Here is a 27,176-nt window from a genome sequence, read left to right as displayed (position 1 = left end):
GTGTGTGTGTGTGTGTGTGTGTGTGTGTGTGTGTGTGTGTGTGTGTGTGTGTGTGTGTGTGTGTGGCTGAGCTCAGTTTGGGGGCGGAGAATCTGTAGTTGTAGGAGGCTGGCCTCAGAGGGACTGTCAGTGTGTTTATTTCTGGGTGTGAAAGGCTGGATTCACTAGGTGTGGGGATGTAGATGTAGGAGGCTGGTCTCAGAGTAGAGAGTCAGTGTATGTCATTGTGATAGTAACAGCGAAGTTGAGTTATAAAGGTGAATTTTGCCTGGAATGTATTCTCACATCACCAAGCTGCTAAAAGGCATGTCCTGATTTCTCTTGACTTCAGCATTTCTACCTTATTTGTTCAGACACTGTACAGCAAAACAGTGTATGTACTCATTGCTATTGTCATGAAAAACTTCAGAATTCAAGCCCAGGCTAAGCTGCCGTTTTTCTCCAACGAAGTCATTAAACTTCAGCTGAAGGGGATTTTGCAGGCCCTTTAGTTCAAGCTGTACCTGATCAAGAATCCTAATAGTGGTCTTCCAGCCCATGCTTGTAAGGTCCCCTTCCTTAAAGACCCCCAGCTTCCCCAGGCAGCCCATTGAAATCACTTTGGGGCAACTATAAGTGTTTGGAAGTTTTTTCTTGCATCTTTTTTGAAACTTCCTCTCACTTCAGTGTAAGAGTAATGAACTCTCCTGGTGAATTGGCAGTGTTGACCAAAATCCAGTTTTATGTTGTGACCATGTGCATGTTAGGTGAATAATAAGGGAACCTTTCGTCTTTTTCCCCTGGTATGGTGGAAAGCATCTTAGATTTAGAGACAGCACCTGAATTTGAGTCCCAGCTCAAACACTGTGAACACCCAAGTGACCAGATCATCCCTATCCTCTGCTCAGAAAACTTTTATAGCTCTCAAGTGCCTACTAAATAACGAACTTACCCTCAAAATGCCTTAGCTTGGCATTCTAGGATCCTTTGGGAGCCAATCTCCTCCTTTGTGAAATAGAAATAAATAATACTGGCATTAATCTAATTCCCAAGGTTGCAATGAAGAAAGTGCTTTTGTAAAACTTGGTCCTGTCTCCTTGGCGCCAGTCCTTATATCAGCTGTACATTTTAACCCAAATGGTCTACATATTGTTCCCTATACACGATATTGCATCTCTGGCCTCCATGACTGCACAAACTACCACCCACCCTCCTTTTCCTGGACCTCTCTGAGTCCTTAGCTCCTTTCTAAGGAGGCCTTCCATGACCCTGCTATTTGTGGCTCTTCTCTCCTCACTCATTACTCCGAATATATTTTCTATTTCCTTATCTGTGTATTTGTTCCCCTCAAGAATGTAAACTCCTTTTAGAGGCAAGAACTGTTACCCTTTTTAGTATCTCAGGAGCTTAGCCCTGTACCTGGACCCCTGCAAAGGGCTTAATAAATAAACATTTGTGGTTGAATTGAATGTAGGAGTTAGAGTTTGGGAAGGGTGTCCTGAGTGCATGAAGTTTGGATGGGGAAAGTGTTCATGAAGGAGTCTGGGCTCTAAAGCACAGGCAGGAGCCGGGGCTTCGGAGGAAGGTGTTCGTGTGCACGAAGTTGGGCTCTCATGTGTGTGTGTGTGTGTGTGTGTGTGTGTGTGTGTGTGTGTGTGTGTGCGCGCGCGCGCGCGCACGTGTGTTCAGGAGGCCCAGCTGTGGGAGTGTACTTGAACAGAAAGTTGTTCTGAGGAGGTCCCTGTGCAGGAGAGATGCTCGGGATGGGTGAGAGGGTGGCTGAGAACTCGGCTCCCTCCGTCACACAACCAGCCTGGGTTGCCTGGAAAGCTAAAGCACTGGCTCCCTCTACAGGTCCGGCGGGTGGGCCCCCCCCCCCCCCCCCCAGCAGAGGGCTGGGGCATGCGCACAACCCATCGACGAAGCTTTAAGTTCCTGGTCCGCCCAACTGAGCCCAGGGGAGCATACGAGGCGGCGGGGCGAGGGACTAGAGTTGCCATTTCCTCCGCTCGCCACGCGTGGCCGGCCACGTTTCCTTTGGGGTGCGCAGACTCCTCGTAGTTCCGGTCCGGCGCCGCAGAGCTGCTCTTTCTGCAAACACTGTGGGAACGCCGAGAAACAAGTGAGAGGCTGGGGCGGCGGCGGGTTCAGTGTGCGGGGCGGCGGGGCGGCGGCACGGGCGGCCCGGCTCGGAGGGCCCATCCGTTGGCGGTGGCTGAGCCCGGCCCGCCGGCTCTGCTCTGTCCCTAGGATGATCACGGACGTACAGCTGGCCATCTTCGCCAACATGCTGGGCGTGTCGCTCTTCCTGCTCGTGGTCCTCTATCACTACGTGGCGGTCAATAACCCCAAGAAGCAGGAGTGAGGCGGCGCGGCCCCGCTGCAGGTAATGCCCTCCCGCCCTCCGGCGCTGGCGGCGGAGAAAGCCCTCTCGGGCCAGCCCTGGCTTCACCTGCGCCCTCCCCTTGTGTCTCCCAGATGGCTCTGTGCTCTGGAGGGAGCGTTTTCGTGCTTGTCTCTCCTGCCTGCTCAGAGCTGAGGATGCCACAAGCCTGAGCCCAGGAACGGCCCTCGAGGGACGCGGAGGCGCCTACCACCAGGACCAAAGCCGAGAAGAGAATGGGAAGCAGCTCCTCCAAGGCTGAGGGGTTTGGGCCCCTATTAAACATCCCCCTCCTCTTTTGAGGCTAAACTGGCATTTGTTAAGAGGCAGAGATTGCTTACTGGGAGATGGGAGTGGGGAAGAGCTGGAATGGTTTCTGTGCACAGTGGGTAAGGAGCCGCAGATCACCCCGAGTGGGTCTTCAGGTTGGCCATGAAGAAAAGGCTGCCCAGGAATTGGGTGAGGGAGAGATCTTTGGAGACATCCGCCCTCTGGCCTTCTTCCACAGCAGCAACATTCTCTCCTCTTTTCCAGGGTCCAAGCTAGATGGAGTGTGTGTGGTGGCAGGGGAGGGAGCTCTTTTTACACTACATTTAATCCTGTCCACCTTTCAAAATAGCAAACATTTCTTGAGGTTTTTTTCCAAACAACTTTTATTTCCTCAAAGTCTTCCCTATCTTATGAAACAAGCCAGAGGCAAAATCTGCCACTGAATAGGGCTCAGTGTAGGGGCTGATTCCTTTTCCAACCCACCAATATAAAAATATATAATATATGGTCCCAAATTCCTGTGCTGTGGAGGGAGGGATGGGGCTGGGAAGGTCCCTGCTTCTTTGTCCTGCTCCAAAGTATGCCGACTCTCTAAGGAGCCATGGTTGTTACAGGGGGAAAAGCAACTGATTGGGGCATTTCCTGTGCCCTAAAACCACAGGAGGAGGTTCTGCCATGGAGTCAGGGGGCAACATCATACTCTAGGAGACTGAGTGATTGGGGGTGGCTTGATAGAACAACCTTCAGGCTGTCCCAGTGCCCCCCCACTGTAACAAGTTGAGGGCTGGGAGCAAATGATAGGACAGGACAAAAGTGAGGATGCAGGGGCGGAGTGGGGCCGTGGGGGCCCAACCAGGTACAGCCTGTAACAGAAAAAAGGGGAGTCAGGCTGATGAATTCTGCCCCTTTTTCTATTCTCAGCCTAGGAGGATCTGACCTTTGGATAAGTGCCTTGTGGATGGGGGGAGGGGTGGGGACAGCAGGGTTCTAAGACCTTTCTCCTATAAGGGAGGGGGAATCCCAGCTATAAGTTTTCTTGCTGAGGGTAAAGGTAATGCCTTGGTAGGAAAGTGTTAAAGAGGCTTAATCTTTCAGTAGCATTGTGCATTTGAACCCTAGGGTGATAAAGGGAATTGGGGAAATTAAAATCTTTAGTAAGGGAAAGCTGTGAAGGGCAAGAATGAAGGTGAAAATTACATGATCTAAGTCAGGTTCCTATGGAAGACAGGACCTCTGTACTTACCCTGGTGCAACAGAGCAGGATCCTGGCTCTGGCTCAGAGCTGTCCCTGGTCCGGGGGATGGGGGATGTGGGGCCCGAAGAGCCTCTCATCCCTCTGCCAGGCGGCGATGAGCCCCGGCCCAACCCGGGCCTAGCCTGTATGGATAGGGGGTGGCGCTGAGGGCTAGACTCTTCCCCTGAGCTTCTCACTTCCTGGACTTGATTCTGGCATCTCCATGGAGGGAGTGTGGTACAGTAGGGGATTAACACAAAGGAACTAGGACTTAGAACTCCTGGGGACTGTCCCTAACTGGGACAGGTAATATGGGATTGGGACAAAGGACTTTTATTTAGTCTAGATTATGCTTTCCAGGGTCTTACCCAGGGTGGGGAGAACAAAAGGGTTTAGGTGCTCCAGAGTTTTGAGCCTCTGTGGCCCTTCCATGGCAAGGGGCTGGATGAGCAGACAAAGCTCTCCATGGGGAAACGGCAGGGTTATGTACAAACCTCCCTCAGAGTTCCTCTATTCCTCAGCCCCTGCCAGGGGAATTTATTCTCAGTTGCCCAAAGAGGTCTTGCCTATATCCACTTATGCCAACCCAAAGGGGTTCAACACTAGCCTGGGGGCCTTGTCTGACCCTGGGGTTGGTGGCATGGCTGCTCCTTGGAGCAGCAGCCAGAGGTGTTACCTGGGGAATCCGGGACCCCTCCTGGTGGAAACTCTCCTTGGGCAGTTCTGGGCAGAAAGAGAGGAGAGGCTGAAGGCAAGGACAAGAGAAGCCAAGGCTAGGAAGCTGAGGTTGGGTTGTGATTGGCAGAAAGAATGAGGCTATGGAAACTGGAATTGTGGATTGGGAAATTGTTGCTAGCTGTGAGGGCTAGGTAAATTGCTATGGATTTCTTATGGGGAATGCCCCAAGTAAGTTCCCCACTTTGGCATTAGACCAGTGTCAGACCTCCCTCCCACTACTGGAATGATGAAGGAGTCACTGGATCAGGGCTCTGTTAGGGCAACTGTGCTGGGAACAGGGATAGGCCACAAAATGTTACCTGCAGTCGAGCCCTGATGCAGGGGGTTCGAGACCCATTCCCCAGCAGCCCCTTCCCAATAACCATGACAGTCTCTGGTTTATCCCCTGCAGACAGGAGTGAGCAGCTACTCCCTAGGGATTAAGAGAAAATTATCACTGGAACAAGACCATGGTGGAGAGGTCCAAGAATCATAGATCACAGCATCTGAAGGATGATGTTGAATTAATGTCTTGGGGATGTCATGGAGCCCTAATCAGTCTCTAGTTAGAATCTGGCTATAAAACTGTTTAAAGGAATTCCCAATCTTGAATGCTAAGTAGATATGCCAGGACCTCTAGTCTATGTAAGTTAAACCTTAAGAAATAAGGTTAGAATCCAAGACTGGAGAGGATATCTAAGCTGGTAGCTAAGGTAGGAACCAATAAGGCAAGGACTAGGCATGGGAGTGTGACCATGAGGTTACCAGAAGGTGCTCTGTCACACAGAACTTGCCAAGAGGAAGGTACTTGTTCCAGCCAAGTAAAAGCAGACATGAAAAGGCACCTGCAAAAGACTGCCTTTATCTAGTTTCCAGTGTCCTACCATGACAATGATTTGTGTGTCAGGAACCTCAAGTAGCTATCCCTGGGCAACTTGGAAAAAGTCCCTTTATGAGAGCTCTATGTGAGTGGGCACAATTCAAAGCATATTTTTAAGTAAAAATTCCAGTTTCTTTTGGTGGATATAAATGTTTTATGTGGGGCATTAGGATAATCCTAGTTTATGAATAGGGGATTGATGAGAGCCATATTGTTAACAATAAGGAAGCCAGGCTAGATAGAAGTAGAGGTAGAAGATACTTATCTAAGGCTCTGTTGATGAGACTAACTTTGGGACCATTGACTGGAGGAATGGGGGGGGGAAGTTGGACAGAACACATAACAGTGGCATTGGGTACAGACCTGCTATACCAAGTGAGGTAGGCAGTAAACAAGTGCCTATGTTTCTTGAAGGGGCTGGGCCAGCACTAGGAGGAGTTGGGGGCGAGTCCAAGCTGCCTGTGGTAGGGTGATTGGCCAGTGATTGCTGCCGTCGTCTCCTGTCTTGGCCTCGGGACTCTGAGCAGAGATTGACATAAGTGGATAAAAGGGCAAGTCAGTAGGGGGTGTTTTTCATTGCCCAGGTTGCTCCCCTCACTGGATGATTTGATGGGGCCTGGGCTTTTGTGTCTATTGGTGTCTGTCTTTCCTGGAGTAACCCTCAGATGGGAAGATCTCTAACAAACAGATTCGAAGGCAAAGGAAAATTAATTTTTTTCTCTGGTTAAGAAAACTTATGTACTATGCTAAGAACTGAACCCAGGGTTTCTCTCTTCCATCTTGGTCCTTTCTTTGGGAGAAACCATGACCTTGACTATTCCCAACTGCATCTTGAAGTCTATCCAGTGACCTAGTCACAAATTATTTCATATTATCATTTGCTATTTTTCCTCATTTCACAAGCCCTCTTTTTATCCCAAAGGGTCCTTTGGACAACCACTCCCATTAAGGACCCTCTTCCCCATAGCCTGCCACCGAATTTCAAGTCTTTAAGATTATGCGTATTTATCAGACTGACTGTTACTTCCCATCCAATGTATAAACCCTTAGCTAACCTGGTTCCTGTTTCTTTTACCTGCTCGGATTTTCCAGTCTGTAGTAACCCAACTCTGCCCATGACCTTGTCTTTGCTTCCCTGCTGTGTTGCTGCAGTCCTCTCTTTCCTCTGTCATACTCCCTGCATCTGTCACACACAAGGAGGGGACCCAGGGCTAGTTTCCTCAATAGAGAAGAAGGTAATAGAACTGGCCAAAAGATGACAGAACTTTTACCTAGACCATTGCAAAGCCAAATTCCATTTCTGTTCTCCCTAATTTCCCTAACAGATTTAATGTCTATTCCTGGACTCTTGCCTTTGTGGGCTTCTAGGATGGAGGAAGGGAAGTACTGCTTGAAGGCATTTCCTGATCTTGAGTATGCATGGTGATGATTGTGTTCTGAATATTATCAGTTGGTACTTTCTCAGAAAGGCAATGAGCAGCAGTGGTTTAGAAATTACATGCAGCAATTACAGCTGGCTAAGCTGGAAGCCACACTGATGCCAGCCTTCATCTATTTTCTTTGTGGATTTGACATGGCTTGTACTGACCTGTGCTAACCAATTTATCTAAATTGTTGTCTATTCTGTTTTGAGGTGGCAAGGATTGTTGAGACTCTTGGGCAGTTGCTGAGAGGAGTGAAGGCTGCTGCCACTGTGGAGCTCCTTTCCATATGTAACTGCTCTACAGGTTATTTGCTCCTAAGCTTCAGAGAGTGACTGTACTAAGAAATGTGGTAAGGAAGAAACAGAAGTGATATTGTTGTGGAGTTCCACAATTGATTAACAAGGTTGTTAATCTTTTTTGTGTCAAACTCTTTTTCATTCTGCTGAAGCTTAGGAACTCCTCAAAATAATATTTTTAATTTCATGAAATAAATATATAGGATTATAAAAGAAACCAATTATTGAAATACAGGTTTCAAAATAACTTTTTTAAAAAGTTCACAAACCCTTGGTTAAGAACCTCTGACTTAGCTAGATGAAAAGCTAGAAAATAGATCATACAACTCTGGTATGAAGGCAAGACAAATACGTGACAAGGGACTTAAGTTATCTAGAGATCTGATGGGTTACCAAAAACAAAGTTACAAATTCTTGGCTTATCTAAATGCCAGTTGTAGCCTTCAGAAGATGCAGAAAGCTACAAGGGGAGGAGCTGCTATCCTGACATAATTGACCAGCAACAAGGATGAGAACCTTGGGGGAAATGACTAAGAGACTTTAAGATTACTGATAAAGGGAAAAGCCAGGTTAATCTACATATTCTGTTTTTGGAGAGCAGATTTCAAAAGGTTCAAAAAAAGATTAGGTAGAATCCCTTAGCTTAAAATTTTATCAAGTCAGCCCAGGAGGGCTACCCCCAAAGAATAAAGTCCTGAAGATGCAAAAATAAAGAGTTCCATTGGGAAGAAAGGAGTTGTGTAGAGGCTCATGGAGATGCTCAGGAAATTCACTGACCCACTTAGGTCATATTATAAAAATAGATACATATATAGAAATTGGAAGTAGGGAAGAATACCATGGTGGCGTGATCATGAAACAGCAGTGGTAGGTAGCAGCTGTAAAGTTCCAAATAAGCTGAGGCAACAGAGAGCTGGGAAAAAAATTGGGGGGAGGGAGGAACTAGGACTACTGCCTAGGGTGGATGGTACAATAACAGATGACAAACAATATATTTATTATATTCAACTTATCCAAAGATCCTTGTACTGGAAAGGACATGACAAAAAAATGGTACCAAGACAAGCAGATACGGGGGCGGCCAGGTAGCACAGCGAGTAAGAGCACCGGCTTCAGTGTCAGAACGACCTGGAGATCGAATCCCGGGCTTAGACACTCAGCACCACACCCAGAAATAACTGGCCGTGTAACTTTGAGCAAGTTACTTAACCCAAGTTACTTAACCCTGATTGCTTTAAAAAAAAAAAAAAAGACAAGCAGATACGAAGCTCATACCAGCTGTGCTGAGTGAGTTCAAGTCAGCAATCAGGTGTGCCACCTCCTAGGTAGATGTTATTGCTAAGCCACTGTGAATGATTTTTGAAAGATTAGAGACCAGGAGAGATGCATTGGGATTGGTAAAAAGCAAATGGTTCAATTGTAAAAAGAAAGGAAGAGAATGGGTTCTACAAACTAGAGGCCTGTGAATGTGGCTTATATTCTTGACAGTATTCTATCTAGAACATTATTAAAGGGATGATTTATGAACATCTAGAAAAGGAAATGGTGATCATTAAGTTGGCATGGTTTCCTCAAGAACATGCTTTTCTCCACTAAATTTTCCAACAGGGTAACTAACTAGAGTCTGGTTACTAGACTGACAGACTGGGAATGCTATAGAAAGAATTTATCTAGACTTCACAAAACATTTGAGTGTCATGCTATTCTTATAGAAAATATTTAGAGGTGTGGGCTGGATATTATAGTCTTGTGGCTGAATGACTGGATTTAAAGAATAGCCTTTAAAGGCTTGATACCTTCTTGGAGGGAGGCCTTTAATGGATTTTACCAGGGATATATCAACTCCATACTATTTATGTTTTCATCAGTAATTTAGATGATATATTTATCAAATTTGCAAATAAGGTGAAGCTGGGAAGAACAACAGATTCAGGATACAAATAATAATGATAGCTAGCATTTATATAACACTTGAAGGTTTGCATATAGTATCTTACTTGATCTGCACGATAACCATGTGAAGTAAGTGCTACCATTATCCTCATCTTATAGATGAGGAAACAGATTAAGCAAAGTTAAGTTGATTTGCCTAAGGTTACACAGCTAGAGTCTGAGGTAGAATTTGAATTCAGTTCTTCCTCACTCCAAGTTCAACACTATACTAGTTGACTTGATAGGATGGACTGATGGGCTGAATTTAAAGCCCTCCATTTGAGTTTGGAGGGGGAAAAAAAGAACTAATTTGATAAAGCGGGGATAGAGGAGACATGTGTAGATAGCAGTTGATCTAGATGAGATCTTTTGGTTTTAGTAAACAATCTCAGTATTAGACAAAGCTAGTCAAAAAAAGCTAATATGACCCTAGGCCATACTGAAAGGTGTCATATCCAAAGAATAGTCTTTTTTCTGGGTAGGTTTTAGGAAAGCCATTTACAAACAGTCCTATCCAGAGAAGCTCAGCTAGGGTAAAAGAACTGAATTCAGGACACACCTTAGAGTATATGTTGAAGGAACTGCTGGGGGATTTTTAGCTTGGAGAAGAGCAGTGTTAGGAGTATGAATGGAATAAAAACCTAGAGGGCCGAACTGTGGAAAAGGCATCATTATTTGCTTGGTCTCAGAAGGGAGAACTAGCAGTTTGGGGTAGAAATTACACATTTTAGCTTAGTTCTATTCAGCACTACCTTGAGTAGGCAGTGGGTACCCAGTCACTTGAATATGAGGAAGCAGGTTGACCAGTTTTGGTGTGTTATGAGTTGAACTAGACAACCGCTGAGGTTTCCTTTAACTTTGAGATCCTGTTAGAGGAGAAAGGCAAAGTTGGCTCCTAGATGACAGCCTCACAGAGGCTTCTATTCATGGGGTTGTTAAAAACTGGCCAAGTTGGTAGGTTGCCCGCCTGACCACACTACTAAACTAGGAAATGGACTCAGTCTTGCACAGATCACAGCTGTGATTATGGGCATCTGCCACAACTACTCTGAGCAGCTTGTCCAAGTCCTTCCTACAGTGGTCAAAACTGGGAATTCTGGGATCTAGAACTATGGTGAATGCAATAGACGTTGCCTATATTATGGAATTACATGTGCTGTGTTCCTTCTATCATACTTGGGCAGCAGATACCCAAGACCCCAGTCATGCTGGATTAACTGTTTATATCCACAAAATTGTGTTGAAGTGGATATAAGAGCTGTAAGGACAGAATGCTAGATGCCAAGCCCTATGAATTCAGCAAGAGATACTGGATGATAAAAATTAAGTTTAGGACCAGCATTTCAGGGGAGCAATGGCAGGAGCTCTGGATCTGTCAAACTGCACACATGATGGCAAGAAGGCCCCAAACTTCTTAATGCAGGGGTGGGGAACCTGCAGCCTTGAGACCACATGTGGCCCTCTAGATCCTCAAGTGCAGCACTTTGACAATCCAAATTTCACAGAACAAATTCCTTTATAGTAAATATATATAAAAATGACTGCAGATTTCCCATCCCTGTGACCTAATGACCTAGATAGAATTCATGTTTAGCTTTGGGCACAATGGTGGAGAAAGGCACTAGATTTGGAAGCATGATCTATTCAAATCCTAGCTTTGTCATAGATTTCATCATTTAACTTCTCTGGGCCTTAAGTTTCCTCATTTGTAAATTGAGGGGCCTAGATAATTTCTAAGGTTTCTTCCAGTTCTAAATCTGATCTTTCAGCTGTGGGCTAGAGGCAAAAAGTGGGAAATTTCAGAGGACAACCATTTTCTCGCCCACAGTTTTTATTTTGCTGAGATGCTGAGGCCTGCAATCTACCAGTCCATATCTGTCATGGGGAGTAATCTGTAAATCAACAGTCAATAATACTTCCAGTGGAAAATGGACCTAACATAATAGAAACAGTGAAATGTGGCAGGAGTCAGATTCTTGGCCACAGCCTAAAGATCCTGAACACTGTCCACTGTTATTGATTCAGAAATACTAATAGGCCAGGATCCTGATAACTCTCTCCTGTTTTTCTTAAGGTTGCAGTGGGGACATCACTGGGGTGTTCATTCAAGTAGACATGGTCAGTAGCTAGAAATACAGAACTGGGAAAAGTGAGATAAGTTTGGAGATGATCTGAGTCATTCACACAATAGGTGCTAGCTGAAAGGGACTAATTTTTCTGAAAACATGTATGTCAGGTCTCTTCACTGGGAACCTTATCATTAAAGCTAACAAGAAACAACTTAAAACGAGGGTGGTATGAGGACCAAGGTTGTTCTCTAAAGTCAAGGAGAAGGTGGTAGAACTAAGATATGGTAATGGTATTTAAGTGTAAAACTCAAGAACCTTGCCTGAGGACTTAAAAGTTGCTGGGAGAATTTGAGCAATATGTTCCTAAGCTCCAGCTTGACTTTTATTGTATAAATTTGAGTCCCAATGGGGCAAGGCTCAGTAATGGAGCTGAAAGAGCACTGGAGGCAGGAAACATGTGGGTTCAAATCTTTAGCAAAGGTCTGCCCATGTCTCTTCTCTACCAGAGGAGCTCCAATCACTTTCTGTTGCATTTAGAGTAAAATATGAACTCTGTTTAGAACTCTGGATCCTGTCAAATTGCACACATGATGGCAAGAAGGCCCCAAACCTCCCTTCAGATGCCCTTCATCATCTGGCTCCAAACTCTCTGATCACATACTATTTCTCACCCAGTTTGGTCCAAACTAGCCAGCTGTGCCATTCTTTGCAAATGACCCCATGTCTGTTATGTCTGTCCCCATTGGCGATGCCTCTTGTCTAGCAGCCTTCCTTTACCGCTGCCTCTTGGCATCCCCAGCTCCAGGGTCACCTCCAGCAAGAAGCTCCCGCTGATGCTAGGCACTTACTGATTCATCAGCACATGCTGCTTGATCCCTGTTCTGTCCCCATAATAGGAATTCAAGGATAGAATAATGACTAGAATGACAGAGGAGCCTACGCTGCAAAATGTGGGGAGCTTAAAGATGGCACCTCCAACTAATACCTAAAAAAAAAAACCTTACAGACCTTCACTCTTCTATAACACCACAATTCCTAGTTCCTCTCATCTTAAGTTGGCCCACGATACAAGCTAGAAACCTTGTTCTCTGATCTGGCAACAAGTAGTTGAAGGCTGAGGGTTCTATGGTCTATTTTGAACAGCTTTGTTCCCCAAAGGTTGTGGAATGACATTTTAGAATAATGAGATAAAATTTCTATTCTGGGAGAACAAGACCTTTTGATCTGAAGTCACAACAAAAAACAGTGATGACAGCAGTGCTTTTCTCCTCATGTTCCCTCTACCCACCACCTAGAAGAGCCCCCTCAACAGAGTTTAACCGCTCTGCCAAAAGTTGCCAGGTACATTACAGACTGCAGGGATATCTCACTGGGCTCCCCCCCAATCCCTGGTCTTACTAGCTTTTGCCCTAGATATCACAAAAGCTAAAGTTACCAAGACCTTGCATCAGGGTTGTGCTAGTCTTCTCAGAGAGAAGGTGAAGAACCCTAAGTGATCTGGCTTTTACTGTAAAGTAGCCTCAGTTCTACAAAACCATTTACAATATATGTCACCCTCATTTTACAGAGAAGATGATTAAAGTTCATAGAGATTAAGTTACTTGCTCAGGATGACTAAGCTGTGAAAAGTCAGGGTATTTGAACTCAAGGCTCTCTCAAATCCAAGTCCAGGGCTTTTTCTACTATGCCTCCCCCTCAAATGTACTTATAGGCTGGTACCATTCAAAAGGTCAGGGGATAAGCTTTAGCTGAACTCCTATCTATAATAGAATTCCTGGGGTGGAAGAAGCTAGTCCACCTGTTCCATCCCTGAAGGCTCCTTCCCTCAGCTCTCATTCCATACTTTTGTCCTGGATCCCTGGCAACCTTGTGAATTCTCCCTTCACTGGGGCAACCCCATGGTTATTTCCTCCTAGGCAGCAGCCACTCTGCAGTTTGGCAGATAGTTTTCTATGACACTGGAAGCCAGATCAATCAACCTTTGCCATAAGACTGTGGATCCCAGTGGGGGAAGCGGAGCAAGTGGGTCTAACTCTGGAGGCATTAGGTCGGATGCACAAACTCTTCAGGTGTCATCTATAGACAATGAAGAGCAAACAAAACAGCGATATAACCCATTTTAGAGACCAACCTGAAGGTCAGAAAATTTAAGGCCACACAGTAAGTGTCTGAGCTGAGAGCAGAACCAAGATCAGATTCCCTACAGTTGGAACTCTTTCCACTACCACTCTGGTATGGGAGAAATGACAGCAAAGAGATCCCCAGGGAGGAGCTCCTCCCAGGAGCAAGGAAAGCTTTCCTAGGCTGAACTTACACTGGCCCAGAAACCTTTAGATTGGGTATCAGCTGTAATAGTCCAAAAGCTACACATGATTAATGGTCTAGTTCAAGAGTTCTTAACTTGGGGTCTGAGAAGTTAAAAAAAGTTAATCACTATTTCAGTAACACTTGGTTTCCTCTGTAAATCCTATTTTACTTTATGCATTTAAAAACATGGTTCTGATAAGGGGTCTGTGGCACACAAAAAGTTTAAGAACCTTAAGTCTAACCTATTTCTAGAGGTATAAATTATTTCCCTGTTTCAGGCTACTCTTAAAAATCATAAAATCACAGATTTAGAGCTGTAAAAAAAACCTTAGACATTGTACATGTTCACACCTTCGTTTTAGAGATGAGGAAACAAGTGGAGAATGATTAAGGGTAACTTGTCCAAAGTTTTCTAGGTAGCAGTGGCAGTCACATTTTCAACCCAGGACTGTTTTCTAACTATACCTTGTTGCTTCTCAGTGACTTCCTTTTTTCCCTCCCGATAGCCCAGCCTCTTTTCTAAGAAGAGAAGTGTTTAGAGCTCCCATTATTTTTATGGGCAACCCTTGGGGGCACTAAGGCACAGCTGAATAATTACAGCCACAGTGGGGATGAGGGGGAAGCAAGAGTCTAAACTGCAGGACTAGAACAAATGTTAAGTGAGGTCAGCCCCTTCTATTCCAGAGGTCTTGCAGTGCTCCTGACCTCAGTCTTTCTGCCTAGGCTCTAGAGCCAGAAGTAGCTCCAGTTCTTAGGGACCTTGGGATATAGCCATTATCTCATAGTGTTGCAACTTGGAAAGAGTGCCTACTTTCATCCTGACTATAAAGCAGCATACTACAACCCTTGATTTAGAGGTGACCTGTCTCAATATTTTATCAGTTAGCTAATATTCCCTTTGGTCAGAGGGCTTGTCTGTTTTTTAGTACATGTTGGGGCCCTATAGTTCCTTGGGCTCTTTGACAGAGAGTGCCTAGGACCCCTACCCATAGTCATAGGTCCCAGTCTGTGGCCCCCATGCTGCAAGGAAAACCAAGGTCTCAGGAGAGGCTACAGATTTGGCTGTAAATTGTTTTATTGGTTTACCTCTTGGCTCAGGCCCAAGAATGAGTCTTCAGTGCTAATTTTTCCCCCAGCAACACCAGAGAGAATGGAACATTTGCCCAAGGGGCTTCCTTATCAGCTTACCTCTAACAGGGCCCAGCACCCGATGGCTGCCTTTCTGGGTGGCAAGGCCCAGGCCTGGCAGCCCTGTAGACCGACTGCTATGAAAGGGAAAGCTGGGTGAAGTTTTGATCTGTGGAGAGTTTTGCTGGCTGCTGCCACTGGTACCAGTGCTGAAGCTTCGGGCCCGGCTCAGGGTATTTTCAGAGCATGATATAGGCAAACCACTGCAAGGAAGCAGACATAACAGGTGAAATTTGGGATGGTTATGTTCCAAGTCTTTCAGCCTCCGTGTCTTTCCCTAATGAACAATCAATGGAAATCATCTTTGGATTAAGGACCATTAGGTGCCAGTACCAAGAGAGAGAAAAAAGAAAACCTCTGCTCCTTGATTAGCTTAACAACTCATTTCATGTAATCCTTCCCAATCTGGGTCATGCTGTTAAGGAAGTTACAAGTAGCCTCCTGTGGCAAATGTATTTGGCCACTGGGATAGGTTGATAGCTCTACTTTCTGGGAAGTCCTTCCTCATTCCCCTTGCCTGGCTTATTATTTCCCTAGAGTGGGATTCTTAGTCAGTTGGGCAATGAGTTATTGTGGTTTTGAATTCATGACATCCTTTCCCCCTCCTAGAAGCATCCTATGGTACACATTAGCGGTAAAATTAAATGTGTTCTGAATATTTCATACATTCCTTGAGATAGCTGAGACCTCATGTTTTATCTCAAAAACAAGTAACTTCCACTTTCCCACCCTTTCCTCCCAACGTGTTATCCTTACTTGGGGCCTTTTGGTGGGGTTCGAGAGCCTCTCCTTTTGTTGATGCCTACATTAAGGCTGTTACCTACACCTCTGCTGTTACGAACATGTCTCAGCATCCAGGCTCTCAAGTTGTTGAGGCAGCTGTGCTCTGACAGGACAATTCGTGGCCAGGGATTGCATTCTGCCATGTCCAGGGCTGCAATGGCTACAGCCCGCCCTACCTGTCAAGGGAGTTCAAGTACAATTTGGTATTTGGAAGCTTCACACCATGCTTGGTACAGAAGAAAGGGATAACTGAAACATTCTTGATTTGGATCACTCAAACTTAGCCTGTGTCTCACAGCAGTTTGGTTGTAGCATATGCTAAGGTGAAGGTCACCGGTCCCTCATCTGCAGTCATTGTGTTTCCTCTATCTGAGGAAAGCTGAGACTGAAATTCTTTGCCTTAAATTTTTTCCTTTTCATACTACTGCTTTTATGAGTTGCCATCTCAGGAATTAAGCCAGATGGTAGCACTCTCTGTAGTGGGATTAGTGACCCTAAATGGCTTAGAGTAGGAAGATCTGTAGATTATAGGAAGAAACAAAGCTCTTTTCCCCTATTCCTGTGGAGCCTCCTATAAGGCCAGGAAAGATAAATATGCCTTTGTATGAGGAAAGGAACAATCCAGAAAAACAAGGTAGTATTAGATAAAGGGAAAAACCTAAGCCACAAAAGTGTTGGACAAAACTGAAAGGGGTATTCAATTGGAGTCCTGCTGGCAGTACTGGGGAGAATTCAACTCCCCATTATTTGGGAGTATCTAACCAGAGTGCTTGTGGCACTTCATAAGATCTCTTCATAAGACTTCAGTTAAGTGGAGTTAGTGTAGGCCAGGACTTTTCAAACTTTTTCCTCCAAATTTCAGCAGTGTTTGTTGGAGTTACATGGCTTGAGGGCATTTACAGTATAAGGTGAGCATGCTTTGTGTTCAGAACCAGGACTGCAGTGAAGTTGTTAGATGCAACACAGGCAAGGGATGTCAGAAACACCTCGGATTCATTACTTGCTTTTGATTTTTAATTAATTTTTGGTCGTTCTGTGTTCAGAAACTTTTTACTGTTGTCAAAAAGGCCACTTATGGTTTGAGGCTAAATTGCCTGATGCCTTTGCTTCTACCTCCATGGCTCATTACCTGTTCAAACAGCTCCACAGTATATCTGGAACGGAAAGCAGGTGGGGGAGGGGGGCTAGCACGCCCATTGTCGTGGCAGGCAGCAGGGATGCTGTTTACTGAGCGTCCAGTGTTGTAGTTGCATTCAAGTGTGTAGCTAAGACAGAGACCTTTATATCACTACTCTGGACAGATGACATGTAGCTTGAATACACTAAAGTGGTCAAGGGAAAGATTAAGGGCTGCTTCCCAATGAGCTGGCAACCCACCCCCACACTATACCCTCCAAGCTAAGCTATGGAAGGCAGATCCACAGAGACAAAAAGAGTCTTTATCTGAAGGCTTTTCTTCTGAGATGACTTGGCTACCATAATCCATTTCCACCATTTCCCTCTCAAGGCTGGGTGTTCGTACTCCTAGGAGAACATAACCAAAAGCTGAAGCCCTATTTTCCCAGTGTTCACCCTAACCTGTGGATGATCCCTGAGGCTTTGTAGATGGCAACTCGACCACTGCCCTCCTTAGACTGGCCATCTCGACGATCCCGAGCATACATGTTCTTCTCCGAGAAATTGCAGCCTTGGAAGTCAAAGTGTGCTGAATTCAGGGAGATAAGCTTTGGATACAACATATTTTCCACCTATTTGGGATGAAGAACAAGCTTAGAAGGTATAGTGGGAAAGAGAAGGAAATAAGTTACTCTGTTCAGTATCAACACATGCTACCAGAATTATCACTATCAAGTTAATAATTCTTGAATTCTCACTGTACGTAGTTTTATACTAGATGTTTAAGAAAAGTATGTGTGATTAAATCACAATATTACTTCTTTCCTCTCAGACCTCTTTCCTACTCTCCCCTCCTCCCTCTTCTATTTGGCTCCCATTAGAAAAGGCCTAATTTCTTTTATAGTTTTGAAAAGCCTGGTCTTTAGCACTAAAACTTGGATTTAAAAAATACCTCATAATTCCAGATTTATTGCCAGCTGCCCCCCCCCCCAGCCAATTTTGTGCCTAGAGTAACAAATCCATGGCTATTCTTCTGTTCATTCTTTATGTTAACAATCCCCTTCCCCTGACGCGCCCCCCCCCCCCCATTCCTAATGCAAACCACATTCCCAGGCCAGTTTCAAGGTCCCTACCTGGGCACTCTCATCACTGAAACTATTTCCATACATGAAACAGCCCCTTTTAGAGGCATGTCCATGTAAATCCACATAGTAGGCCACACCACTCTCCTTGGGAGGAATGGTTTCAGGGGCTGGCTCCACCTCACCAGAAGATTCTGCTTCCAAAAACCACAAACTACTGGGGTCCTGGTTTGCTGGCTCAGTTTGGGTCCAGGACTCAGGATTGTCCCCATCAGCTGAGGGTCCAAGGTCAGCCTCATTATGGAGATTGTCTGTTTTTTCAAGTTCAGAGAGAGGACCAGGTGGGTCTGAGGGCTGGGGACTGGGCTGGTGGTCAGAAGGAGTATGGGAGTGCAGGCGGGAGTGCACATGGTGGTAGAGCAGCACTGCCTTAGCCCCATAGATGGCTGGGTGCAGGATTGCATCTGGCTTTAGATACTGACGGTTCAGGTTCACTCCTCGTGAGTCTGTCCTGTGTGGGAACAAGGGGAAAAGTTGAGTTCTGGAAAGCTGGAGTGGGAAAACGGACTAGGGTGAGTGGTATAAGATATAGGAGGCAGGGGACTAACTATCCGATAGTCTGAATAAGCCTTAAGTAGAAAAGCCAAGGAAGGGAAAGGAAAGCCTCATCCTAGGACTCCGGAAACTGGAGAACAAAACTAGACCTTCTACAATTCCTGGTATTATCAACTTAATCATTCTTAAACTTTCCCTGCATGCTTGGCATTGTACTAGGTGTTTTGGTTAAATCAGCATGATACACATTGTACTACTATTGTAGTCTGGGAATAGTTCTCCACATCCAAGCGACCCTACATCTTTCTTCCTTCCCAGTACTCCCCAAATGTCCAGGAGAGTGTTCTTTTTTCAGGTCAATAGGATATTACCTCTTTAGGACATAGGACAGTTGTAAAAACGAAGTGAAGGCAAAGTTATTCTTACCGATAGTGACCTCGTACCACACCATCTGGATTCAACATGGGAATTAGTTTAAAGACAAAAAGACGACGTAGGGTCTGGGCACGAGGGTCATCAGGTCGAAGGATAAAGTCCAAAAAACCATTGAAGACAAAACTAGATGGTGTCTCCCCAGGGTGCACCCTGCTACTCAAGAAGAATATCTATGATAAAAAGAAAAGCAATAATTAGAGCTGTCAGTTCTGGTTCTATTCTAATGGCAGAAAGACAGGGGCTGTGATAGCAAAGGGTCTGAGCCCTTTCATGCCCCAGACTGAGACTGGAGAAGCAGACTAGAGATACGTGGTCCAATACCCTCAAGTGTCTTGGATTCTGCCATGACACTTGTAATGACAGGAAAGAGCCAACCTCCTACCTTTCTTTCCTCCCCACTCACCCTCTTGCCTGAGAAACAGAATGGCCGGGGTGTGCTGGTATCAGGAAATAGCTGCTCCAGACGGGGTTCTCTTTCATCTCGAAGCCCATGACAGGAGCTCACAGTCAGCAGATCTACACGAAGTCCATCCAGAGAGTTGCAAAGGAGTTCTCGGTGGTAATAGATGGAATCCAAGGGACTACAAGGATAAGGGTCATCAAGACATGGGAGTCCCCCAATGTCCCAAGAAGGGACAGCCCACGTTTCCACGTTTGCAGAAGGGAATTTAGGTAGAGATAGGGAGACAAACTATCTGGTTCCTAAACTCCACACCTTTGTAATTTATAAACTGAATGCAAAAAGTTAAAGAACAGAAACAGAAAATAAAGTAAAAGTGAATACAGGACAAAACTTTAGAAAAAGAGACACATATGCTGGCATAAAGGAATCTCTCTATCCACAGGACAAAGAGGTGGGAAGAACTTATGGCCATTGGCCTTTTCTTTGGTTTGTGGCTTCTCAGAGAGAGGGATTCTCTCAAGCCGTGCTCTGTCAGGGCATACAAGATTCCATTCTGGCAGTAACTAGGTAAAGCATAAACTGAGCACATAGGAAGAGTCAGTGAATAAATATTTGTTTGAGTGACTGAAAAAAAAATAGGGATTTAGTTCTTTTTTCCCTTTGGCTAAGGCAATAGGAGGTCTGAACTAGGCAGGAAAATATGAGGTGAAGATAGCAGGAATGGCATGATAAGATCAAGGCAACTGATACTCCTGTCTCAAAGGAAGCCAATGGTAGTACACAACTATACAGAGAAAAGACTGAAGAAATGTCATTTGAGAGCTCTTAGGGCAAATCACAGGAGCAGAGGCAGTGTTTGGTCCCAGTACTTTGTGGAGGGAGAAAAGGCAGGACACAGCACCTGCTAAGGGAAGGATGGCTCTCCAGAAAGCGCTGGTCTAGCTGGTTCAGCAGATCCTGGCAGTCACTGTAGGAGAAGGGGTAGCAGAAGGCAAAGAAGGTGGTAGCCCCACGACCCTCCACAAAGCGGTGCACAAAGGACAGCACAAACTGTGTTTCTGTCATCTGAGGGGACAAAGGAAGAAGAGGAAATGGCAACGAACTACTACCCCCACAAATATTTAATTCAGTATCAACAGCTAGTCTTTTCAGCCCATAGAATTAATGTCTAGCCCTTCAGCATCATGGCAATAACAACCAGTTTCTCAGCTTTGCAGTTGAGAATATGCTGTCTCAATGTAGCTTACTTGCCTTAGCAGCCAGGCTTTTCATTGCCTCCTAGACAGTGGTATCAAAGACCCATTAAAAGTTATAGATGGGGGCTGCAAAGTGGCGCAGTGAGTAGAGCGCTGGCCAGGAGTCAGGAGGACCTGGGTTCCCATCTGGCCTCAGACACTTAACACCCACCCACACACAAAAAAACAAACTAGCTGGTAACCTTGGGCAAGTTACTTAACCCCAATTGCCCTCAAAAAAAAAAAAAAGTTACAGATGAAGCTTGTGTTTAAAGCAGAGGGTCAAAGTAGAGTCCTTTCTTTCTAGTTCATTTTATTTTATCTGAGAGAATGATTTCTTTCTCAAGGGATCTTTGCACCCCAAGTTTTAGTTTTTGTCTATTGCAATACAGTCCTTTTTTCTGTGTGGAAACTATACCTCAAAGGTGGGCCTGTCCCGGATGCGTTCCCAACGAGGTCGAGTGGGTAGTGTACGCACAAAGGGTGCCATACCCTGGGAGTACAGTTTGCTTTGCTTGTTCATGTTCATGATGTTGATCTTTATGAGTTTTCCTGGAACTCCTCCCCGAACACTGAAGTAGAACCATGACCTAATGGGGTAGAGTAGGGAGAGACCAGTCTATAAGGAAGAGGGATGAGGTAGCAAGAAGAATGGAGCAAGGCAGGTTAGTAGAAAGAATGGGAAAAGGCTGTTCTATGGGGATGAGAAGTAGGGCATTGTGAAACTGTGAGGAGAGCCAAGTAGGTCCCTTGGAGGACAGGTAGGAGAGTAAGGCCAAAGGAAGTATGGCCCTGGGTTTCTGCATATTCCCTCCCCTTGACCCCAACTTCATACCTGTTCCCATTCTCATATTCTGTTTCAGCACAATCAGGCCGTGTCCACACGTTGAATTCGTAGTCAGAGGTGGAGGATATTCCGCCGGTGGTGGGGACTGATCCCCCACTCCCGCCCCCCTCCCCTTCACTAGCCACAGAATCCACCTTCTCCACATGGGCCAAGTTCCCTGAGTCAAAGCGGGAACTGAACAGCAGTCCCCCACAGCGCAGCTCCATGGTGGGGCTGAGTAAGCATCCTCCTGCCCCAGACTGGCCCTGAGAGCTAAGGGGGTGGGATGGGGATAGGGAAGGAAGGAGGGGAAGGAGAGGGAAGAAGACAAGCTGTGAAAACTGACGTTGTTAGGCTCTGGGGTTCTGAGGGTGCTTTCCAGTACTTCAAGAAAACCGGGAAGCAGTTCTGCTATGGAACACCAAAAGGAGTTACCACCATGTACTCTGGACTTCGGGTTGTGATCTAACCCCATTATGCTACAGCATTGGCTATGCCAATCTACAGGCCCCGGGGGCTTCCATCCTTGGGAGGGTATATCATGATTAAACCATGCTGAGAACACCAGATTCTGAGCCTCTTTCCCGCCCAAAGTCTTAACAATGTAATAAGATCGGCCACAATCCTAAGGAGGACACCCCAACTTCGACATGAGGGGGAATCCCCAAGGAACCCCTCCCCCCCCCAGCCCCAGGCACAGTCGGGCGCCACTTGGAGGGAGGAGTCAAAATTCACCTCGGAGACCCTCCCCCCTTTCTTTCCATCCCCTCCCACCTGAGTGGATCAGCTTAACCTGGAGAGACACTTCTGCAGCCTCCCGGGCCCAGCTTCCCACCTATTGTGGAAAAGAAGGTAGAACAGGGGCGGCTTATTCCAGGCACGAGGAAGCTGGGCAGGGGTCGTCCAGGTCACGGAGCAGCTCTACACCTCAACTCCAGCAGGGACATTGGGTCTGAGCCCAGCCCGGGCCGGGGCTGCCCTCCCCAGGGGCCCAGCAGTTGAGGGCGGGGTTGCATGCCCCAAGCCCATACCAACTTAATTCCCCAAAGGGCCGATGAGCAGGAGTGGGGCACAGGCGTCTAGGAGCTGGGCGTGGGGCAGGGGACGAGGGCAGCGCCTTCTAACGCGGACCGGCCCATCTGCCCGGCCCGGGCACGGGAAACGGGGTCGGGCACCTGCCTCCGGGCTCCGGGCCAAGCTCTGGGCCCGCATGGCGGCGGCGGTCGGCGTGACGGGGGCGGGGTCGGGGCGGTATCCCAGGAGGGGGCTCTGGGCCGGAGGGGCACAGGGGGCGGGGCCGGGGGCTGAATCGGGGTACGGGAGCCCGGCCACGGAGAGCCCCTCACCTCTCTCGGGGCCGGCGCTCCCGTTCCTCCCTCCGTCAGTGTGGCTGCGCCTACAGCCCCGGCTCAATGCCTGGGCCCCGTCGCCCAGGACCCAAACAAAACGGGAGCGCCGCGGCGCCGGGACCCCGCTCTGCCAGGAAACAACAAGCCATCCGTCTATTGGCCGCGGGCGCAGCTGCCCACCCACCCAGCAACACTCACTGCCATTGGTCGGGGCGGGGAGGGGAGGGGGTGGTCTTTTTCTCCCCTCGCGGTCGCCGGGGTCCGGGTTTCCAGGCAAGTAACGTCTTGGGTTTCCCAGCTACTCAGATCTCGACAGAGTTCCACTCGAGTCTGCTGCTCCGGAGGCGGTTAACAATCACTGGGGGGGAACTGCAAACAGGCTGGAGCATCAAGTGGAAAAATAACCTCTTTTTATCAGTAATGACCGGGATAACGAGAATAAGGACGAAACTGGTTATAAGCTCTTAAATCTGCTTTGAACTGCTCTGTCGGGGCGTTAGGAACCCAAAAAACACCAGAGGAGGGGGAGAAAAAGAAAATGGCATTGGAGGATGCGGGCATCGATCCCGCTACCTCTCGCATGCTAAGCGAGCGCTCTACCATTTGAGCTAATCCCCCACTTCCTTAGTTCTCTCTTCCCTTTTCCTTAGGATGAAGAACCCAGTCACTCCACAGTTTGCCCCACCCTCTGATCGCCAAGGAACGCTCAGGCTCAATTGCTAGGAAACGAGTTTTCTCTGGCTAGTGGGCCGAAAACACAATAGTCAACCCGAAGAATTAGCAGAAACAAACCCAGAGTAGGGCTCCACCCACCATGACACAAACAGCTTATACAACCAGAATCGGTCTTCGTACACCTGATAATGTAGCGCTAATCCTGGGACACTCCCCAGCATATGTCTCGTGCAAACAGGTCCTTTTGGGCAAAAAGTCAGTAGGTGCATGCAAACACAGACATACACTAAGCTGGTTAATTAAGTGAATTAAGCTGACAAATAAGGGAGAAAAAAATTTTGGGAAGTCCTTCGAGCCGGAATCGAACCAGCGACCTAAGGATAACCAGAGCAACTCCACTACAGTCCTCCGCTCTACCAACTGAGCTATCGAAGGCCTCGCTGCCGTCAGGCTTCTCCTTATTTCCTTTAACTTGACATCAGCTGTGTGCTCATCCTGGCAGACTCAGGAGCCTAGCCCCCTGGTCCTTCCCAGGCCCCGCGGACTTGAAATAGCCCATCTCGAAGGTGCTCCTCGGGCAGCGCTGGATTTTATGGATCCTGCTTTCTCTAGCCCTAGCAGCAGCCTCTAGGCAGTCTTTTCTCTTGTCTTCTACTGAATTACATACGCCTCCTCTCTCCCTCGGCCCTCACACCCTCCCTCCCCCCCAATTTAAAAAGTGTAATTAACTGCAGCTCAGTCCAAAACCAGGAGCGCACAAATGTCTATAAATAATGCCGGGCAACGCTTTACCAACTCTGACTCGCGCCCCACAGGAGGAGTGAGAGGCGACCTCCGGGCGACGTAGGAGCTGGCCAGTCACGAAGGGAGCATGCAGGATGCAGAGCAGAGGGGTGAGTGGATACCCCAGCGAGCCGCAGCACAGCAGGAGGTGGCACCCGGGGCGGGGGGAGGGGAGAGGGGGGGGACTGGAGGAAGCCAGGGGATGGAGGGCACGGATCCACAGTAGCCTGGGATGAAGAGGAAGGCGCGATGGGCTACAAACTAGATGCATCGCCTGTCGGAGTGCCCGCGTCTCGACGTCCAGGACGCAGCGCAGTGTTGCCTACAATTTACCCAGTGAAGTCGGGCAGGGGCAGTGGAGAGACTGTTTATCTGTTTTTCTGTCGTGGGAAATTCTACACCTCTTTTCCCTAACATCATTTAAAAAACAACACCTTTATATAGTCTTTAGCTTTAATTCTGAGTTTTAGAATGTCTGATATTAGTTTTATAGAATCATGATGCACTTATATTTATTCTGCTCTTGCTGCCATCTTTTGTTCACATCTAAAATCCAAGTTGGTTGGTGAGTTCCCTATGTAGCCACATTATTCACTTCTGACAATTCTCATTTTTCCCTTCATAATTGGAATAATTTCCTCATGGTTAGTATCTTCAGAATTTTATTCTTGAGAGCTTCTTATCTTTCATGGGTTGGTTTCTGTAGAATTTTAATCAATGAGATTGTTGATATATATATATATACATATGAGTATATACGTACATAAATAAATAGAGAGAGAGTTTTTATATATCTCTTGTGGAAATATGTTTAAAATCTTTCTTTTTAGTAAAATTGAAAATATTAAGAAATAATTTTCTCTTAAGTCCTTTCCAGACTCCTGGGGAAAGCAAGATCCTTGGAAAGGTGAGTGATAGGTTGAGGACTTTGTTGGAGAAATGGATTAAGATGCCACATTTACATTGTTGCTTTCCCCACTCCCCTAAAGTGATTGGTGCTATAGCCCACCCTTATCCATTATGAAAGGATTAAAATATTTATCAAAGGAAGGATGTCACTTTACTTTCTCGAGGAGGATAGTGGTCCTAGAAGTGGTGATTTTGTTACTCTACTACTTTGGCCTGTTAACCTGAAATTGTATTTTCACTCTATTGCTATATTTTTCTATAAATGTTACCATAAAACGTCTTGGGGGCAGATAATCATGTCAGGAGACTTGGAATGGCTTAGATACTAATGTTAAATGAAATAACATTGTTTCTGTCAGATTCAGGCCTAAAAACACAGTAAAACTAAAAACACAGTAGTAGTATTAGTTATTTTTCTTCAACACTCTTTGAAATTTGCCCTCCCCAAATCTAGACATGTCAGACAATATCCATGTGGAGACAGACACCTTCTCCCTTCCCCAATTCCTTCTTTTGAAATATTTTTTAAAAGCATTTTAATAGTTACTTAGACAGGTCTTTGGACTGATCTGAAAGAAACTCTTCTCTGTTTTTATCTAACCATTAATTCCAAAACAACATGATGTTCCCCTTTCTCTGCCCAGGAAGGGTGCCTCCCTTGAAGTGATTGGAGTGGTGACTGGGATAAGGACCTGGGAAAAGGGCCCTTGAGTGATCCACTTTGACCTGCCTAAGAGTAGTAGCCTCTTTCTCCAAGGCTTGAAGAGAATGGTCATAGAGGAATGAGGGGTTATAGAAAAATGATCCTCTAAGATTAAGTTACTCTTGTTCTGGATTAATGAAGCAAAATATTAACTTTTACCTTACCCTGACTTGTGGAGTTATGTTTTATTATATTATGAAATTTCCTTGTTTCAGTGTTATTTTGGGTGAGACATATCCAAAGACATGAGAGGAGTCTGTCATTTTGCATATTTCTCTCTAATTAGCATAGTGCTTGAATAAGAGTAATGACAAATTATTTAAAATCATTTTTAGCTTGCTTGTACATTATTTATACTTTTTCTTCAACATCTAGCTTTTCCTCCCCTTTGTTATACATTCTAAGAGGGTGCTGAGGTATATAGGGTATTCAAGGAGGACTGGCACCTCTGGTCTGAGGGCTTGCCAAGCACTTTTCAGGGCTGTTCATCGACCTTTGGCGTCCACCTATCACCCAACTTTCATTTGTGACTCCAAAAAACTGTAGCATGTGCAGTAGCCACACTCCTGTAAAGCCATCTTGACAGGTGATGAGGTAGGGGCTCTGGGAGCTCCCTGGAGCTCACCTTGAGTCCTTGAGGTACAAACTCTGGGAACCTCCCTTGGACTCTTGATTAAATCATACCATTTGATAAGGCATTTGCATGAGGCAAGTCTGTTACTGGACTTTCCACCCTCAGTTACTAGACTTCCGAATCAAAAGTGTAGATCCACCCTTGAACTGGCCTAGCCCACCATTGTTCATGGTCTCCAGGTGGCTTCTCACCCTTAATCACTCATTGACCTCATTAACTCCTCCTGAAGACCCTCCCCAAACTCCTCCTCTAGACCACCCCTAGATTCCTCCCACAACCTTCTGTATATAAGACCCCATCTCACACCATGTGTGTGAGAGCACCATAGAATAGTGAGAATGCCATAGAAGGACCTAGCACAGACTTACTCTGTGTCTAATGCAAGCGAACTTTTAATAAACTTTACTTTTCTTTGGCTGAGAAGACTCAAGTCGAATTCTTTCGGCAGGACCAGCATGTTGGTATTTTGGAGTCTCCAGAGCAACCTAACCCTCTTAGTGGGTAACCTCACTTTCCTAATGTTGAGCCATCCTTACATCCCAGGTATAAATCTAATTTGGACATAATGAATGATTTCTTGGATGAATTGCTGCAGTTTCTTTGACAGGGTTTTATTTTAAATTTATATTGATTAATAACATTAGTCCATAGTTCTTTGTTTTGTCCTTTTTCAATTTAGCTATTAGGTCTAAATTTGTCTCATAAAAGGAACTTGGTAGACATCTCAATTTTTGAGAACAATCAAATATTACTGGTATTAATTTTTTTTTAATAGAGTCAATCTATCAGGACCAGGAGCTTTGGTAGTTTCTTTACAACTAATTCTATTTCTTTTCCTGAGGTAGGATTACTTAAGATCTCTTTTTGATCTTCCGTTAGTTTGAATATTTTATATTTTATATTTTTGAAGGCAGTACTGATGGGATACAGGCTCTGGGAAACCCCCTGAACTCTGAATGAATCTTTCTGTTTGTCTGAGGCCATAAGCCTTTCCTTATCCTAGGCCCAA

At 46.0% G+C, this 27,176-nt stretch overlaps 2 protein-coding genes, 1 long non-coding RNA gene and 2 other non-coding genes across 13 annotated transcripts; 2 read left to right on the top strand and 3 right to left on the bottom strand.

The window, feature by feature from the left end:
- The first annotated feature begins 2,094 nt into the window (after window positions 1-2,094).
- On the top strand, window positions 2,095-2,671 carry OST4 (oligosaccharyltransferase complex subunit 4, non-catalytic). The gene is made up of 3 exons (XM_069072046.1): window positions 2,095-2,101; window positions 2,230-2,365; window positions 2,458-2,671. The coding sequence occupies exon 2, from the start codon at window positions 2,231-2,233 to the stop codon at window positions 2,342-2,344; it is 114 nt and encodes a 37-aa protein (XP_068928147.1). The 5' UTR covers window positions 2,095-2,101; window position 2,230; the 3' UTR covers window positions 2,345-2,365; window positions 2,458-2,671.
- A 137-nt stretch (window positions 2,672-2,808) lies between these two features.
- On the bottom strand, window positions 2,809-22,613 carry AGBL5 (AGBL carboxypeptidase 5). 9 transcript variants are annotated; one of them, XM_069072038.1, is made up of 18 exons: window positions 22,461-22,613; window positions 21,908-21,949; window positions 21,124-21,387; window positions 20,707-20,878; window positions 19,955-20,118; window positions 19,054-19,231; window positions 18,642-18,820; window positions 17,712-18,171; window positions 17,041-17,210; window positions 16,592-16,727; window positions 15,436-15,638; window positions 14,680-14,882; window positions 6,539-6,646; window positions 5,827-5,982; window positions 4,904-5,016; window positions 4,543-4,589; window positions 3,876-4,085; window positions 2,809-3,495 (listed from the first exon to the last, which is right to left on the bottom strand). In XM_069072038.1, the coding sequence occupies exons 3-18, from the start codon at window positions 21,339-21,341 to the stop codon at window positions 3,327-3,329; spliced, it is 2,886 nt and encodes a 961-aa protein (XP_068928139.1). In that variant the 5' UTR covers window positions 21,342-21,387; window positions 21,908-21,949; window positions 22,461-22,613; the 3' UTR covers window positions 2,809-3,326. The 9 variants fall into 9 exon arrangements, 7 of the variants coding, with proteins under 7 accessions (XP_068928139.1, XP_068928142.1, XP_068928138.1 ...); XM_069072041.1 differs by having other exon boundaries at window positions 3,876-4,009; window positions 4,543-4,611; window positions 21,889-21,949; window positions 22,461-22,538; XM_069072037.1 differs by having other exon boundaries at window positions 21,889-21,949; window positions 22,461-22,538.
- LOC138149124 (uncharacterized) lies at window positions 21,865-25,693 on the top strand. The gene is made up of 4 exons (XR_011165244.1): window positions 21,865-21,966; window positions 23,954-24,031; window positions 24,789-24,828; window positions 25,475-25,693. It is a non-coding gene; the product is annotated as an uncharacterized lncRNA (long non-coding RNA).
- On the bottom strand, window positions 23,009-23,081 carry TRNAA-AGC (transfer RNA alanine (anticodon AGC)). The gene has a single exon. It is a non-coding gene; the product is annotated as a tRNA-Ala (tRNA).
- On the bottom strand, window positions 23,485-23,573 carry TRNAY-GUA (transfer RNA tyrosine (anticodon GUA)). The gene is given in 2 exon segments: window positions 23,485-23,520; window positions 23,537-23,573. It is a non-coding gene; the product is annotated as a tRNA-Tyr (tRNA).
- Window positions 25,694-27,176: the final 1,483 nt, after the last annotated feature.

Source organism: Petaurus breviceps, unplaced genomic scaffold, assembly GCF_028583685.1.
Source record: "Petaurus breviceps papuanus isolate PSGF00001 unplaced genomic scaffold, PetGlider_PUasm1.0 90845, whole genome shotgun sequence".
Classification (NCBI taxonomy): domain Eukaryota; kingdom Metazoa; phylum Chordata; class Mammalia; order Diprotodontia; family Petauridae; genus Petaurus; species Petaurus breviceps.
This window is presented reverse-complemented; position numbering and strand designations above follow the sequence as displayed.

Excerpts from the sequence above, each read along its gene's own strand:
- OST4 (XM_069072046.1), top strand. The coding sequence starts at position 2,231 with ATGATCACGGACGTACAGCTGGCCATCTTCGCCAACATGCTGGGCGTG.
- AGBL5 (XM_069072038.1), bottom strand. The coding sequence starts at position 21,341 with ATGGAGCTGCGCTGTGGGGGACTGCTGTTCAGTTCCCGCTTTGACTCA. Across the intron at positions 20,119-20,706 it reads GGGACAGGCCCACCTTTGAG|ATGACAGAAACACAGTTTGT; the intron begins GTATAGTTTCCA and ends TTGTCCCCTCAG. Across the intron at positions 18,821-19,053 it reads TCTGTTTCTCAGGCAAGAGG|ATATTCTTCTTGAGTAGCAG; the intron begins GTGAGTGGGGAG and ends TTTTTATCATAG.